The following is a 17,378-nucleotide window of genomic DNA, read 5'->3' as shown; positions in this document are numbered from 1 at the left end:
AAGAGTATCCTTAAAGATCACTTTGCTACTAATACTGCTTTAAAAAACACTTGCAGTCCAAAAACCTCAAATCTCCTTATGAGTTTACAACAGCAAATTCAGGCAAAAAAAAGCTATGATATTTTTCCTGTGAAACAGAAACAGAGCAAGGACCAAAAGAAAATGCAATAGTTACACTCGAAATCAAGCTGCCTCTTTGTTCCAGCCACAAGCTACTAGATGTGAACAGAGAATTACTATCTCAGCAGCAATGCAGTTAGCCTTTTCTGCTTTTGGAAACTGCACAGCCACAATGACCCTGTAACCAAACATTTCTCTGTGGTGAGTATAAAAAGAATAGCAGGCAAGAGAAAAATGCTGTCTGCCAAAGAACTGAATGGTGGCATGATTCAGATTCCCGACCATCTTAATGGGTCCAAGGATTTGTGTGTGGCTGCTGGCTAATGTGTATTTAACAGAACACACTGAAACACGAGGCAGTGGCACGGGATGAGCCAGATTCAATACCAAAAGGAGCACAATATATTAACCCAGGTAAAAATAAAAGTAACTAAAATCACTACATCCTGCCTATTTTTCTTTCTTCACATAGTTTAGCTTTGACCATTCAAGGTAATTGAAACATTCTCTTACTCATTAAATGTATTAATTCACTTTTTCCCAAAAAACAAATTGCAATCTCACCTATAAACGGATATAAAGCTATTCCTGGTATGTCACCAGAGGAAGAAAAGTTAGCTGTAGTTTGACCTTAACAATTCTAGAAGAAAAGTACACAGAAGCACTACAGTTTTAAAAAAAAAAAAAAAAAAAAAAAAAAAAGGCATTCATACTTTTTTCAACATAATTTCAATTTTTTTCCCCTAACAAAATGTGAGTTCTAGGTATGCAACTGATATACTTAGAAAACAGAATTCAAAAAAGATGCAAATAGATGAGTTCTCTTTTCTCTTTCTTCGAGTATATTCTCTCACAACCAAATCCTAATTTAATGATTCTAAGATCAGATGGGACATTTTAAGAAATAAGTCTGTGGTTTTCAGTAGGAGTTATTATTAAATGAAGAAAGGAACATGATTTAAGTAAAAAAATATATTGTTCCCTGAGAGAATAATCTAGCTCAAAACAAAATAAATCTTAGGATCAGGAAAAGTAAGTTGCTCAGTGAGAGTTCTTGGCTTGATATGTTTCAGCTGTGATTCTTGTATTTGCATTAAAAGGTACCAATGTGTATAAATGCCGGAAGGCAGGGTGCAAAGAGGACAAGCCAGGCTCTTTCCAGTGGTGCCCACTGGCAAGACCAGAGGCAGCAGGCACAAACTGAAACACAGGAGGTTCCCTCTGAACATCAGGAAACACTTTTTCACTGTGAGGGTGACTGAGCGCTGGCACAGGTTCCCAAGGAGGTTGTGGAGTTTGTTGGACATGTTCAAAAGCCATCTGGACACAGTCTTGGGCAACTGGCTCTGCCTGAGCAGGGGGCTTGGACCAGAGACCTCCAGAGGTCCCTTCCAACCTCAACCATTTTCTTTCTCTAATTGCATAAGATAAATTGACTTTGATGCACAGCTCCAGGGGTTAAGAAAATTAGCGGTGGTGCATGTTTCTGCTATTGCTAGTGATGAGATATAATGTCTAATTACCTAACGAGAGGCTGATAACTGTTAAATGTAAGAATACTGCAGTATCCTTTACTTCAGAGGGGTACCTGAATAAAGTCCATCAAATTCAAAGCAAAGTTAGGTCTGCGGATGCATAGAGTCCTAGTCCAATGAGGCTGTTTCAGAATTGTACTTCAATGTTTTCTTCTTTAAAACAATCCAGCTTTACTACATATCACTTAAAAAGTCTCTGGAATTGGATGGTTTTTTTAAGAGACTAAGCATAATTCTTAAAACAGACCGTTTAGAGTGACAGTGACATGCAGGCACCCTCATTCTTAACTCTGAAAAAGCAACTATCCTATTTATCCATTCACAGATGGAGAAATGATATTTTCTTCAGGTAGAGAAGTAAGTCAGTAACTATCTGAGATAAATGGAAAACCACGTAGGAAATGCCAGAGCTGAACCAGGTGCATAAGCTTGAAAATGAGCTCAAAGTAAAACAATTGCCACCTGTACTAACGAATGACTCCTAATCAATACAACAGCTTTGAAGGCCATTTAATGTTGAGAATGCCCATAACTCAGCTTTTGTGTTCCTTTTCAGTTAAGGGACTGCTTCGGTTTTACCTCACTACTGTCATTAAATGTCGTAAGTATCATGCACTACACAAGGCTCAAGTCAGGGAACAGACTCCAAAGGGAGTACTTTTTGCTTTTAAGGACAATTTTTGTTAACATTTTTTAACAGAATCAGAATCACTATGCCAAACGTCTCGTAACACATATGACTGAATAGTTTTAAAATCACTTTAGAAAAAATTAATGAACACAAAAGTATTCCTATACCTCTCTACTCATTTCTAAATTTTATGTAAAAGTTACCGAATAGAGGTATCGTTGGTTAAATTGTTGCATAGCTCCCTGCAGCTGATTCCGTTGAGATTGCCATTGCTCAAAGTTCCTGACTGATTCCATCGTTGGTCGCTGCCACGTTGTTGTTCTGGTGTTGTGGTCCACATAGTAAACTCTCCCACGATCATCAACTCTTCTTTCCCAGCTTTCAAGAAACACAAATGTTAACAGCTAAATTTTTCAGTACTGTTATGTAACTAATTTTCTCTTTATGCTAATTTCCCAGACAGTACTTGAATGAAGTACTGGGGTCACAAGCATGATTTTAATTTCTAAAGTACACAAAAGTACTCCCCAACTTTATTAGTAGAAGGACAACCACAATGATTCAACACAGATGTCAAGCAATCACATGCTCAGCTCTCTGTCACCTCATTTTTAACTTTGTAAGTTCCTGTGACGATAAACAATGTTGGCAGGTTTCACAGAAAACACTCTGCCAGGAAAGCTGAGGTTTGGAACCAGTGCACTACACCTAGTAGTACCACCTAAATAATGGTGGTCAAATGTGCATTATTTAATGCTTTAGTTTTAAAGGAAGAACAAAATCATTTAGTACCTGTATTTGAACAAGTGATCAGAACAAGCGACATATACACTACCAACATTCCTATAACAATAGCTGCAATTAATATAAGTCTAAATTAACTGAAAGGTAGAATTTCTTAATATATGATGTATAATACAGTTTCGATGAGCTGTTTATAAAAGCCGGTATTTTTCCCACACCAAACAAACTAACAAATAGTACCTTTATCATATTTAAATCAAAAAAGTCTACGTTACCCAGGAGGTAAGGGCTGTGGTCTTTCCCATGTTGTAGTTCGTGTGTTGTGATCAACATAATAAGTTCTACCATGAGGATCCTTTCTTTGCTCCCACCTTCAAGACAAAAAGACTTTCATGTAAGTCCCGGTGAAAATGCTTCCTTAGGACTTATTTCCCACTAAGCCTAAAAAGTACCTTGGTATTGAGTGAAAATACTATGATCCACAGCTTATTTAAACACCAAAGAAAACTCACAATAGAATACATATCAGTTACTTTCTACTTGAACTGATATCACCATAAAGTCTTCTTTAAGGGACTTAGTACATAAAACACATTAATATTCACAAGCATTTTCAAATTCTATTTAAGATCCCTGAAAACAAAGTCAATTCATTGTCTGCTCAAGGCTTGGATGCTAAAATAACCTCATTCAAAAAGTGCTTAGAGATGCATTCTTTGCATTTCCTCTCTCAAAAACAGGGGGAGTTTACATTTTGTAGCACTGTTCCCTATATCCAACAAAGAACAGGATCTTTCAGAGTGAACCTGAAATGTGTCCTATCAGATGGTTTTCCTGTGTTTCTATTTCCTGTCCTGGTAAATTCTCTATGTGATATCCCTGGGGATTACTTTTTCAATTTTAGTTGCAAAGCAAACTAACGTTAAGATGGAGAAGATGAAACATTATTATCAATTCAAGTTTCATGCTGCTGAGAACTGCCATAATGCAATAAATGTATGTATAAGCGGGAGAGTAAACCAGGACAAATGTTAGACAAAAAGCTGAAGCCATTGCTGGCATTAGATATATGTTTGTTTTTCTTATATACATAATTAATTACCTCCTAAAAACACAGGCAGAAAAACATAGGAGCTGGTACAAGACAGGCTCTCTGAAAGATCAGCTACAATGACACCAGGTATATACACTTGGGGTTAAGAAACAATTTCTGTGTTCAGAAAATGCTGAAATAGTTAATATTTAGAATACTGCAGAAATGTCAGTATTTCCAATTAGTTGCTGAAGACATTTCACCCAAACAAAACAGTATAAACAAAAAAATTTAATATATATATATATATATTAGAGCACACGATATATTTTCATTTAATGTCTAAGCACATCTTTAATTTTGCATTTAAGGTTTAGGATTACAGAAGTAGTTTCTAACAGTCTAGTAGAATTAAAAAGTTTCTAGGTATTCTGAGCACATACATACACTTCCAATCTGTATTTTTACCTATAATATTATTGATCTCACTGTTAGACAGCAAGCACCTACCACAATTTCTAGACCACTTTCTTAATTTTCACTTCTTTGTATTTTGGTCCCTACTACATTCTCATAGCTTAAGAACCAAAGGAGTAACAAATTATGACCCAAATAAATTTGAATATATCAAATGAAGTCTTCATGTCCATAACGCACAAGAGTTTAGATCACAACACTGCCTCAGCAAATTAGTTACCAGTTGTTACTTTCTGGGTCAAGAGCTACTAGCTAGTTATAGCAGCAGTATTAACCCCATTTGAGGTCAAATAACTCCTTCTCAGCAAACTGACCTGCGTTTGGCAATCCCAATATAGAATTAAATTTCTGTTTCTTTATATGCAAGTTCAGACGTAACATAATTACAGCATTAAAATCAAGCCCACATACCCTGGTGGCAAAGGTTCTGTACTGGCATTACCAGGCTGCTGTCTCACAGGTTCTGCAGCTGCGCTTGAGGTGGAGGAGGATTCCCTTGGTTTTGCCGCATCTGCCGCTACACTGTTTCTAGCATTAGGTTGAGCACAGTCCGTTGCAGCTGTAGGTTCTAGTCCAGCAGACACAGCAGGTAATGCAGAAGTGTGGCTTTCGGAACAACTAGTTGCTTCTGTTGTTGACTGAGGTTCTTCTGTAGCGTTAGTGCAATCTGAAGACACGGGAGCTTCGGCTGAACCTACTGGAGCCTCAGAGACAGAATTATCAGCTTCTGGTGCAGAGGCAGATGACTCGCCGTTAACTGAGAAATGGGAAATAAGAACATATGTGTATCAGAATCTGATGAAACTTACTTTTCAAATGAACAACTTTTGGAGTAAACGACATGGAAGGAACATGTTTAAATCACACTTATATGCCATAAGCTGCATGTTTGTCTAAAATGACAAAAAAATCACAATGCACCTACCTCAGTTAAAGCTGTAACTGAAACTTACAGCCTGCAAGCCATTCCTTATACTTCCCTGCTACGGTAATTTCTTCGTTTCTGCAAATCTTGTGCAACTCAATGTTACACCTCACTCTTTAGATTAGCAAAAGGTACCCAGAAAAAAGTACTGCTTTATTTGCTTTGAAACTTTGAACTTATATCAACTTTAAAAAAAAAAAATCGTGATTAGTATGACATGAAAGAAAAAAATTAAGAGACAAATAACTCTATGAAGTCTGGAAAACTAAGAGAAAGTAGGTGCAGATTGCTTTTTTTTCCTTTTCAGAGCTGAGGTACAGAACCCTACAAGTAAGCAAAACCCACCCATGTGTGCCTTGGAAAAAAAATCCCCCTCCAAAAGCAGTACTAAAACACAAAAATTAGTATTTTGCTAATGTAACTTATGTAGTTCAATGACTGAAAAAAAATTATTTTAGAATCACAAAGCAAATCAATTTCTGTCTTTTAAAGAACAATACAAATGTCATCCAACTCAAGCAAGCATAATCTCATAAAAGGTTTAAAGAAGGCATGGATTTAGCAGGAAAAGAGGGCTAAGGCGGCTTTATTACTCTCAGGCCCACTTGGCCAGCAGTACATCGATAACAACCATCTGCAAAGCTTAGCAGAACAATATCTCAGTACAATATGATTTTGTCTTAGACAAGCGAAATCAAGTATGGCAGTCAGGAGCATGCCCATTAAAAGTCAAGGCCCTATAAAAAGCAGTGCAATATAATTCACAGCTTTCATTTTCTGCACCACTAATCAACCCCAGACAGTGACAATTTATTTAAACTCACCCGTTTCTACCTATTCTACAGTTGGAACTATTTTTCTACAAGAATAAATATATTATGAAATGTAGACTTAAAGTAATTTTCTGTCTAACAGCATACTATCAGCTTACAATTCTAAGGACTGAGGCCAATACAATTGCTCTATGCTCATAACCTTATTGATACAGATTTGCAAAATTTAACCCTAGACTAGTACCTATAAAATGCTGTTCCATCATTTTAAAGAGTTCATTTACTTCAATTCTGTATAACACTCTTACAAATAAAAAAATAGGTAGATTCTACCTGTTACTTGCAATATGTATATAATGTCAGCAATTTCTTGCTTTCCCAGATGGTCAGAAAAGCAGGTCAAAGAATTACAAATAAACTTGTCATCAGCAATATATTTAAATTAGCGAGTTATTTTCTTTAAGGAATTATCACTAGGTCATAAATACTTTCTTGATATGCATAATGATAAGCATGATTTTACAGGCAGCAACAGATTTGTAAGACCTCTAAAGGCATTGCTTTTTGAACACAACTATTCCAGGGTAATACATCAGTACTTCCAACTCACACAAAACAGGTTAACTACATTAAGACATGTCAAGACTTTATATTATTCCAAGCAGATGTAAAGTATGACATTAAAAAAAAAAAAAAATCGTAACTACAGACAATCTGATCAAATTTCTTCAAACTTCTGCTTTAACTAGCAACAATTTTACTTAAACAGGAAAAAAGCCAAGTGAAATTTCAGCCTTCATTAAAAAAAATCAATTCATCCACATAAAAGAGTGAATGGGATAACATAATGAAGTTAGAAGCAAAGTAACTGATAAATCATCAGCTCTTTTAGTAGCTGATCTCCAAAACAGATCTATAAAACATTACATCAGCCAATTACTTCACAATTAGATCTAAAACAGCAGTTCTGGCAACATCACATGAAATTACAATCCTGCTAAGCACAACAGTGGGAGAAAAAAAAAAGTCTGTCATCAACAAATGCCGGAGACCTATTTTATGCCTTGCCTTAAAAATGTGTCCACCAACTGGTACAGTAGTTGAAAACTGTTATATCAGTGCCTCTGTGCAAGCTCAGTGATGATTTCATCAATATTACTATTTGAACAAATCAATTATTTTTGCAATTACCCTGTCCTAATACAGATTTCAAATGGATCTCTCCACTACAGACGAAAAAGGGCGCAATGCCTAAATAATATACATGCCCTCTGGCCTTCAACTGAAAAAAGAGGGGAATCAAATTCAAGTTCTCCAAATAGAGAAAAGCTTCAGAGAAGGCCTAATTTAATCATTACCTTTTAAAGTTCCTAATTGTTTCTACTATCTTCCCACCATACCCAAGTTTCTCACTCTATTACAGGAAGTTTGACAGTCTGTTCTACTGTTTAACAGCCTGCATATTTCTATTTAAGGTTATCTTTTTCCTCTGCTATCAGTGTAATCTCTCTCAAACAGCTGAAAAAAGGCAGAAAGTACTTAGAAAGCATAGTCATTATTAGATGTGAAGTTCTGCCAAAGGAACAAAAATAAAGTAATACTTCCTTTTCACTTGTTTTACTGTATTGAACGTTACTTGTAGTCATAATTAAAGTTTTTATGTCCAAGAGGAAAATGAAATTTAGTATTTGCCAATACCTGCTTTGAAACAGCATACCTTTTCAAAAAATGGAAGGAAAAGAGAGTCTGCAACACATCTCAACTCAGAGCACAGCAGTTCCCTGACAGAACTAAAAATCACATTTACCTAATGGCAAAAGAATCTTAACTATAGTTACTCAAATTAACTGTGAAAGAAATCTGATTTTTTCCTCCAGACAACCTGTATTACAGGACAGACAAATGGAAGTTTTGGGTGCTTTGCATCGTTCTTCATCAGAGAAGAGAACTGACGGAAAGTATGAAAGTTAGTACATTTAAGAATGGATCTACTCCAGAAAAATTCACAGAAGTGGACAGGCAAGATTATAAATTCAAGCCCAGAAACATCCTTTCAGTATTTTTGAAATCTAATAAAAAATGCACAGAAGAGAAGATCAACTTCAGATACATTTCAACCAGACAAAAGCACCTTACGGAACATGCTCTCATAACTCTCTCATTCTTACCAGTGCTGTTGACAGGCTGAGCTGCAAGTGGTTTTGGTACTGGTGTATTTTTGGGTCTGGCTGCAACGTGAGTAGGAGATGGTGTGCTGTCTCCATTAACAGCTTCTATACAGAATGTATTCTGTACTACAGAGTTGGAAGGTACTTGATTGTCTATCCCATTAGAAATGTCACAAGCAGATCTTGGTAAAAATAAAAGATCATTTTAGGTTACCACAAACAACATGCTAAACCATTATGCAACTAAACCAAATCCTACACTAAATAATGGCAAACACATAAATAAAGAAATGGAAGTAAATTCACAACAGTTTGTAACACAATGTTTGCAGTCTAGGTAAGTCAAGCGCAAGACCAAAACAACTAAGGAACAAAAGGCAAATTTTGGTTTTGAGGATTACAGATACTTAGGTAAGATTTTCCATTTCCACCTCACCTTTTACTTGTAATGACATATTAGAATTGAGTTGGGCCTACTGATGTGCCTGCCACATCTTCCAAAACCGCCCTAGGGACTGTTTCAAAGTGCAGCTTTGAGCAGGAAAAATTTTTCTCTCATTAAGCAAGTGGAACAGTTGGGTTTGTTTGTCATATCTCCAAAAATTATTCTAGTCATAACATAAGAAAGTAACAAAACTCTCCCTCAGTAAGAGGAAAATAAGATGAGCTTCTCTACGCATAGGCAGGATGGAACATTGTGAGGACAGATATACACAGGCAGCTCTGTGTTTATAAGGCCACATGGAAATAAATATAGTGCAAGGGCTTGTGAATGGAAAGTCTTGTTACACTGTTTTTACTTAAATCTACCCCAAAACGCTTAAATCCACCCACCAGAGACTCATATTGTGAAAATTACATTCAACGCCAACTCCCCATCTTATCAAGGAGTAGAGGCTAAAAATTAAAGAGAAGTTAAACAGATGACCAAAGATGTGAGCACTGCTAGAAGTCACACTTTGCAGAGTAAGGAAGTAAGCAGCAGCATTTCCACACTACCTTACCCAACTCCGAAGGTGTATTGTAAACAGAGAATTAAAGTTATTATCCCTTTTCTACTCGGGACTACAAACCCAATTTGCTTCCTAAAGACATTCACAGAAGCTATTTTAAAATTTTCCTTCATCTCAATTTTGAAACTGTAAATCAAAACTGTTGGATAGTTGTATGGAAAACTGCTGCAATCAATGCATCAACATCAAGAGCAGGATCCCAGTAAAAGCCACACCTCCAACAACAGCAGTTAAATGAAAACAAATCATTGTTACTCTCTTTGAAAATGGTATGAAGGTGTGTTTCAAATCACTTTTAACAGTCACAAATCTTCCTAAGGAAAGGTAAGACAAAGCAACTTTTTACCTCACTCACTTACATTGGGCACCCATGTGGGAACAGAGACAAACCTCCACATATTCAAAAAAAGAATCAAGTCAAGTGTAAAAGGACAAATGCATTCTTGTCGCTCTTATGAATAGCAACTGTATGATTTTTCACTCCATTGTGTGTAAAGAACTTAAGCGGAAAGGGATTCACTGCGAGGTAACTGAGCAGGCCATAAACATTAAATTGATCTGAATGTTGACCTATTTGTCTCGCTAGTGGTGAGGAGGCAAACAATCTACTCCTACTTCTATCCAGGCAGTCCTTGAGCTGGTACAGAGAAGCTAAGTATGAAGCTCTAAATTGATCCCAAAGCCTTTTTCTTGCCACTTCAGATTGAAGCAGGCAACCCCTTTGCCTCAGTGTTCTGAATACTGCTTCCTACACGCAATACAAGTCTCTTAAACAACTTCCTGATCACGACCTTAAAAAGAAACTGGGTGAAAGGGAAGTAATTTAGGCTTTTTTTTCTTCTTCCTTCCCTTCAGATGATACGTGGCAACAAGCTGGTAGACATGAATAGAAACGGTTCTTAAACAGCAGAAGAAAACTAATGGAATAAGTACACAAAATCACACTGAACCACTGCTCCCCTAATCTCTGCTGCAGCATTTAGTAGACTTCCAATCAGTTGAAGTTTTAAGTTCAGAGGGCTACACATCCAAGAGGCAATGATAAAGTAGGGGAGAGCAGACTCTACCAGCAGAGGAAGAACAGAGTTGTAAATTTAATTCTTCTTGAGATAAATTACGTAATTATCATACAAGCAATGTTTCTAAAGCCTGTGGTAACATAATTTAGGGCTTGACAGTTCAAAATTATTCCCTTCAAAATAATTAAAAAAAAAAAAGAAACACAAACAACACAAACATTTCAACTGATAAATTTGCTAATATACTTCACAGAGCGTAAAACAAAAAAGTAAATTCCAACCTGGATGTACTTCTTGCTGAACCATCTCTGCTTTCATGCACAGCCTCGCCATTTTGCTGAACTTCTACTGAACAGTAAGAAACAAATTCAACAGAAATATTCTATTATATCTTTTTAAAATCATCATCAAAATATTACCATCTGATTTAATTATTTAAACTTACTGGTTGCTGATGAACTGAGATTTGTAAGAGATTCTTGTTCAACAACCAAACCATCTAGCACAACTGTCAGTTCACCTGTTTGCACCATGCCACTCTTGTTTTCCAAAGAGAGTTTCAACTGTTCTTTCACCTTCTCCACTAAAAATGGAGTTGGGGTGGGCAAGGGGAAAGAAGGAGAGAAACGATAAAGGAAAGGTTAAATTCTAAAGAACATTAAGAAACCTTCAACAGAAAAACGTGACACGTATTTAGTTGTACAAAACTGAACATGAGATATTCAGATGATTCAAATCAACATAGAAATCACTAAGGAGCTGTGTATATTTACATCTGCTGTGGGTAAAAGCACAGTTTGTTGTAAAAATTAATTGGCCGTTTGCATAGTATATTCTATAGGTATGCTATAGGATCCACATGGTTTCAGTACTTTGTTGTTAATGATTTCCCACATCTGCTGTTTCTACTAAGCCCTTTTGAAATTATGCACTACTCACGCAACATGAGAAGGCTTAAAGTCAAACAACTTCTGAACTACACATCCAAATATTACAAGTCACAAGGAACCTCATTCTACAGCCAGACTTTATATTCTTTTCTCATATCACCTTCAAAAACGAATTCTAAGACATCACCGAAAAGAACATCACTTTGAGGAAGTAAATGCAAAGACTGCATAGAGTCCCTCCTCATTTTTTAAAATTATTTTTAGTAAATCCTTGCAAGCATTTTCGTAGATCCCAACTCCAAGGACTAAACAGTAACAGAGAGAACACCTGAAGTAACCAAAAATTAAATCAGAAGCTATTTTCACCAAAAGAATCTTTGAGATAATTGAGATAGACAAAAAAATGTGTACATGGTGCAGTGAAAGAATTCAGTATGACTGATAACCAATGCACACATTTGTAGAGACACACATAATCCAGAGGTAAAACATGCTGTGGATGCTGCATAATTCTCTCTAAATCAAATACCACTAGAACAGCAGCTAAAGCTACATGTCATAAATCCAAACACAGTCAGCTATGAGTTCACATTAATCAGGTTAAAATGGTTAAGGCCTTTTAGTATTTGCTGTCTCAGATTAAAAGATTAATTTTTCAAGATATACCACCGTATTTCCCTCCATATGATAGCATATGGAGCTATTCCAAGCTAAAGTTAAAACTCACTGTGCACTTCTATGCATTAAACTAGCACTTCCTTATTTTTTTCATTCCTAACATACATCATAAACGAACAATAAACATGAAAACAGAGAAGGCTACCATAAGCTACTGCTGCGTATGCCCAAACTGTTAACTTTAAAGAGCAGTTTCAACAGCGTAGTTGGGCAGCAGTTACTACCAGACACCTACTGCTATATTACAATGGATTTCAAAGTACTTTAAATCACTGGAGCAAGCACGAAGCTCCCAAATCTACAGAATTATTGATTTAGCAATCTGCAGGTTGGAAAAAGGTACTATCTGAAAAAAGAGAAGAAAGAAACTAGCCTACCACTGAGTTGTTAAATTAAGATATTTATAAATCATTGTTTCTACAAAGGGTGATTGGCTTAGCTTCTGCTATTTTAACAGGTTCGCTCCCCAGACCAGATCAACAGTTGGCTGTAGTCCAACAGAGATGGCAGGAAAGCTGGGAGGGGTGCAGGCAGCAATTCAATACTGGCGCTGTTTAGCAGGAGAAAGTAACAGCACTAATTCTAAAGTTTCTGCATTTAAAGAACTTCCCCTTTACATTTTCTCCAGTCAACAGCCTTTCAAGTGCTGTGTTTCAGATTAGGTATCAATAACTGAATGACTGAAGGATAACAATCAGATAATTCTACAGCTGAATTATTGGATAGTTCGGCGTATGTCAAACTGCTGACTTGCCCAAATCAGAAACACCGCACATGAATTACTTCTGGTGCAATGTACAGCTGACTCAGTCACCCATTCCCTGAAAAAATTTGCCAAGTTTTCGGATCCCACATCCACTGGATCTACAGTAATAAAATATTAACTATTTTGTTAGAAGTAGTTAAAATATTAACTATTTTTTGCTATCATTATTACAATACAGTTTCTTCTAATACAGTGGTTTTTTATATTTAAAAAAGCAGCATCTTTTCCGCTTAACTGTGGAATCTTGGGCAGAATCTCTATAATACTATTAAGAAACCCCACTTGATTTTGGATTATGTTTCAATTTTCTGTAAGAATCAGAAAAATGAAGCTTTTTTTCTGGCTCTCCTTTCCCCCCACCTCCCTAGACAGAGCTCTCAGGTTTGTATATCTACCTTGTGAGAAAGGTTAGAGATTGGTTTAGCTGGAATTCTACTGACACTCTGGAGTGGAATTTAAAGTGTGGATTCACCACCTTCTTGTACTAATGAAAAAAAATTTTAAAAGCAAATTAGATAAAGAAGACCTGTTGTAATTCTATTAAAGACAATTAAAATTAGAAGTTACATAGAACACAACAATCTCTAATGTACTAAAATGAAGTTCTCAATTGTTTCATTAATCAGTGGTTCTTACTGCTCTCTGAGCAGCTAAATTATGAGGGAAGAATATCCAGCCTTTCTATTAGCAATTTCAGAGAAGGGCAACATGAAAAATTACATAAGACAGCTTTTCTGAAAGTTTAGACTTTTTTTTTCTTTTTACCAAGTCTAAAACAGATCTTCTAGCAAATTAGTTATTACTTTGCCACAAAACATTGTATTTAATCACTTCTGCTTTTACTCAATTTGTAGTACCTCATACTCTTAATGTTTGTTTCAAAATTATTATATCCCATTGTTACATTTAAATCGCTCTCGATAGCACAGACATCTCTAGAAGAGACAAGTAAAGACATCAACTGAAAGTCAGTTGTAATTACATGTATAGTTAGTAGTCTGATTGCCAGTTTGATATATAGACTAGTAATAATAATTCTACTTTACTCAAAATATCCTTCACAATAACTTACATTTTCTATTGTGTATTTCCAAAGCTTGTCTCAAGTCTACAGTGGCTCTTCCTAATAAAGCATCTGCTTTTAAAGTGTGATGGCTCCACACTCTAAATTCCAGCGTAGTCTGTGGAGTCACATTCCTGCATATAAAATACATTTTTTAAAAAAATATAAACAGATTTTAAAGTATTCGTTCTTGTTATTAAAAGTATTTGAACTTAATTCACCTTCTCATATTTGTGGTATTTCTTGATACTAATTAACTGAAAGAAGTTTTTGTACTGCAAGGGGAAGTTTCTAACCAAGAACTGCAAACATTATTATATTTATACTTGTATGAAGATCAGACTTAAAGTGCATTACTACGATAGCATAAGGAATTTGAGGAGTAGCAGAATAACCTACACTAAGCTCAAATCTCAGTTATATAAAACATATCTTACTTTATGAAAGACATATTTTCCTTATTCCTCACTATTCCAGAATTCTAACTAAAAAGTCACATTATGAAATGTGGAGAAAAAGGTATTACGTATATTTGTCTGTCACTAGAAAGAAAAATACTAATTTTTTTTTTAAAAAAAGCAACCAATCAGCTACTTGCAAGCAGGAAGAACCCACTTAACAGGTGTCAGCTTGCCATGAAAGTGTTGATAAAACATTATTTGTGAATCCACAAATATATATAAAACCATAATGCATACTCACAGAAATCAGAGGGGAAAAAAAATCAAATGATGAAGCTAAAGTGAAAACTGGAGGGAAGCAGAAAGGTAAGGGACCCAATTACAGTAATATTATGATAACCTTTGGCAGTAATCAAGAACAAAAATGGGAAGCTATGCTAGGTCCTGGAGAATAAGTTTTGTAGTACAGGATCTAGTACTACAAGAGTGCTCCTGGCTGTGAAAAATGGAGCAGAATCCCTGTACGGCAAAAAGTCAAAGGCCACATATCCATCATTACTGGATACAGAAAGTTATATCAGCACTGATGAAAACAATACTAAAAACAAACCCCACCCTCACAACAACAGGGATAGCTTTATAGTCACTTGAACATGTTGGACAACATGGATAATTTTTGCTGAAACCCAGGAGCTAATATAGTTTTCTATTTTGAACAGGGTACCTTCTAATGGAAGTCTTACTAAAAGATCAGCTCCACAAAGAAAAGAAAAAAAACACCACCTACACAGAGAGAATATATTGCTGGTGCTCATGCAGACCCATAGAAGTGAGGGGAATGTGGTAAGCCAGAGAGCTCACTTACCCTCAAATAGAGTGGGCAACTGAAGCAACGATACCATTCCAATAGCCAGAAAAAGAAAGGGGCAGAATACCTTATATATATAAGGGTATGATCCTAAGTAAGTAATACTGATGATGGAATGAGTCTGTCTGGCTGTGCTGTGCATACCAAATTACCTCATTTCTATCAGCTCAACAAATCCTGCCAAACCAAACCTGCCACCCTCAACAGAAACTCTGGTCTCTGTGAATATCCTGATAGCTCTGTACTTGTGCTAATAATAACTCCTGGAAATCATCATTAGGTTCAAGACTATATTATTCTCTTTGTAATATTGCAAAGGGCTAATTAATCTCTACTAAACCTGAAACATTGAGAAACGTGGCACTGGAATACCCTACTTCCTTCAGCCCAGGTCTGTAGTTAATAAGTAAGTGTTCCCAAGCAAACAATTCCCCAACGTTAGGTATGTTGTACCTCTCCCCACTCTCCAGCACTGTCAGTTATAGGAACCTGGCGCTGTTCCTACTACTAACAAAGCTGGCTACTGCACAAAGACAGGTCAGATGCTGTAAAATGTACTGGCCCGTGCTCAACGCCACTTGATAGTAGCTATGCTGTTTCCAGACCCAAATGTGAAGCAGTACAATCCTGCTTGTACAACAAAGCATTCTAGCCAGTGGCACAGTGCAAGACTGCCAGTTCTTCATAGAGTTATATTCAGGTGTATCTACACCTGTAGCACAGTTAAACTAAATCCAACTACAAGAAGGCTAAAAAGATCAAATATTAGGATAAGCTGCAAGGTCACTCTGCAGTAAACTGTTCTCTGTGTGTATCCCTTCATTAGGAAATTTAAGGGAAAAAGTGACCTTCCTCATAACTACTACTTATCCAGCTGAGATTTTTTTCCTTTTAAAGTTGAGAATGACATGGTTATAATTAGTAACATCTGGAGAGGAATCTTAAACTCGAGTGATCAACAGTACTCACAACTATCAAGAGTATACCATGTATAGCAACAGTACGCAAGGAACACTCTCTGTACAAAGAAATAGTCTCAAAACGTTTTAAGAATTGAGAAAAAAAAATTCATTTGAGATAAATGTCATCTTATGTCTGCATTTAGTCATCAACAGATAGAGAAAACTACGTAGGCAGCCAAGCTTAGTAAATATTTACCTGCAATGTCTGCCTAATAAATAGTATTAAACAACCGAAAAAAAAAAATCTACTTACACTGTCAGCTGCTCATCCCATTTTGGATTTGAAGAACTACTTGATTTTGCAGTTTTCTTAATTTCTCCATCTGCTGTTAATTCCGTGTAGAAAGTTGTTCCAAACCAATTCTTTTTCCGTTTCAGTTTGGCACTAGAAACTAAGAAAATACATTGCTTTATCTATAGCAGCATACTGTTGCTGAAAAACAGAAAATATACTCCCTACACAGTGTATGAAACACAACACAGCAATGTTATTTCTCACCTTTTCTACTTCTGATGAACATAAAGAGGTCAATGCTAAAATGGTAACTTTTATTTTCAAAAGCTACTTTGTCAGATAGTTGAAACTAAGTGTGACACATTCTCTTCAACAGGTACTGGCAGGATGGGTTGGAGACACAGCATAACAATTATTTCAGGCATAAACGCTGAAAATCATGTGGTTTCTTTTGTTTATTTTCTCATTGTTCTTCCTACTTTTCCCTTAACTGAAAAATACCTAAGTATGATACATCCAAGACATTATCAGGCAGATTATTTTTTTTTTTTATTATAGGTACTTATGAAAGCACATTCAGTTCAGGCCTATTTCAAAATGTCCCTGTATAGCAAAGCCTGTATACAGAGCTCGTTTCCTTGCCTTTAATACCTGTTGTGGTTAACCTATGGTTTAACACACCAGTTTGTTAAAGTAAGAAATAAACTCTCAAATTTCCCCTATTTAAACAGCTTTGCAAATGAACTTAACATTTCAGCTAAATATTCAACAATTAAGAAATGGCAAATGACGAAAGAAGCTTTTTTACCTCCGAATGACATGTTCAGTGCTCCTGAACATAAATCCGTTCTCCCACTTCCTCACCTAGCTGAAGAAGTCACTATAAAAGCCAATAGCAGCCTAACTGCCAATATTTTAAATTCTATTTTAGGCAGATGTTGTCTTCAGAAGACCACACTGATGGACTCACAGCTGTACCTACCTGCTGCCTATGCTTCTCTCTCATTCCTCCCATACTTCAATGTGATTCCATTTCCCTTCACTTTCAAATTAAAGCAAAGTTGAGTATTTTCAGCC

At 36.1% G+C, this 17,378-nt stretch overlaps 1 protein-coding gene across 5 annotated transcripts in view; it reads right to left on the bottom strand.

Moving 5' to 3' along the window:
• WWP1 (WW domain containing E3 ubiquitin protein ligase 1) overlaps positions 1 to 17,378 on the bottom strand; it is a 56,823-nt gene that overhangs the window by 15,738 nt on the left and 23,707 nt on the right. Inside the window, exons 3-10 of one of the 5 annotated variants that reach the window (XM_074577379.1) lie at positions 16,320 to 16,458; positions 13,845 to 13,969; positions 10,884 to 11,021; positions 10,720 to 10,786; positions 8,407 to 8,588; positions 4,952 to 5,297; positions 3,306 to 3,401; positions 2,490 to 2,664 (exon numbers count right to left, since the gene is read on the bottom strand). In XM_074577379.1, the coding sequence (XP_074433480.1) occupies positions 2,490 to 2,664; positions 3,306 to 3,401; positions 4,952 to 5,297; positions 8,407 to 8,588; positions 10,720 to 10,786; positions 10,884 to 11,021; positions 13,845 to 13,969; positions 16,320 to 16,458 (1,268 nt within the window). Of the gene's footprint in view, positions 1 to 2,489; positions 2,665 to 3,305; positions 3,402 to 4,951; positions 5,298 to 8,406; positions 8,589 to 10,719; positions 10,787 to 10,883; positions 11,022 to 13,844; positions 13,970 to 16,319; positions 16,459 to 17,378 lie in introns of those variants that run through there. The other 4 variants (XM_074577380.1, XM_074577382.1, XM_074577381.1 and 1 more) reach the window with 4 other exon arrangements.

This window comes from Larus michahellis, chromosome 2 (assembly GCF_964199755.1).
Source record: "Larus michahellis chromosome 2, bLarMic1.1, whole genome shotgun sequence".
NCBI lineage: Eukaryota > Metazoa > Chordata > Aves > Charadriiformes > Laridae > Larus > Larus michahellis.
Note: the sequence above shows the minus strand (reverse complement) of the source record. Positions and strands in the feature narration are given on the sequence as shown.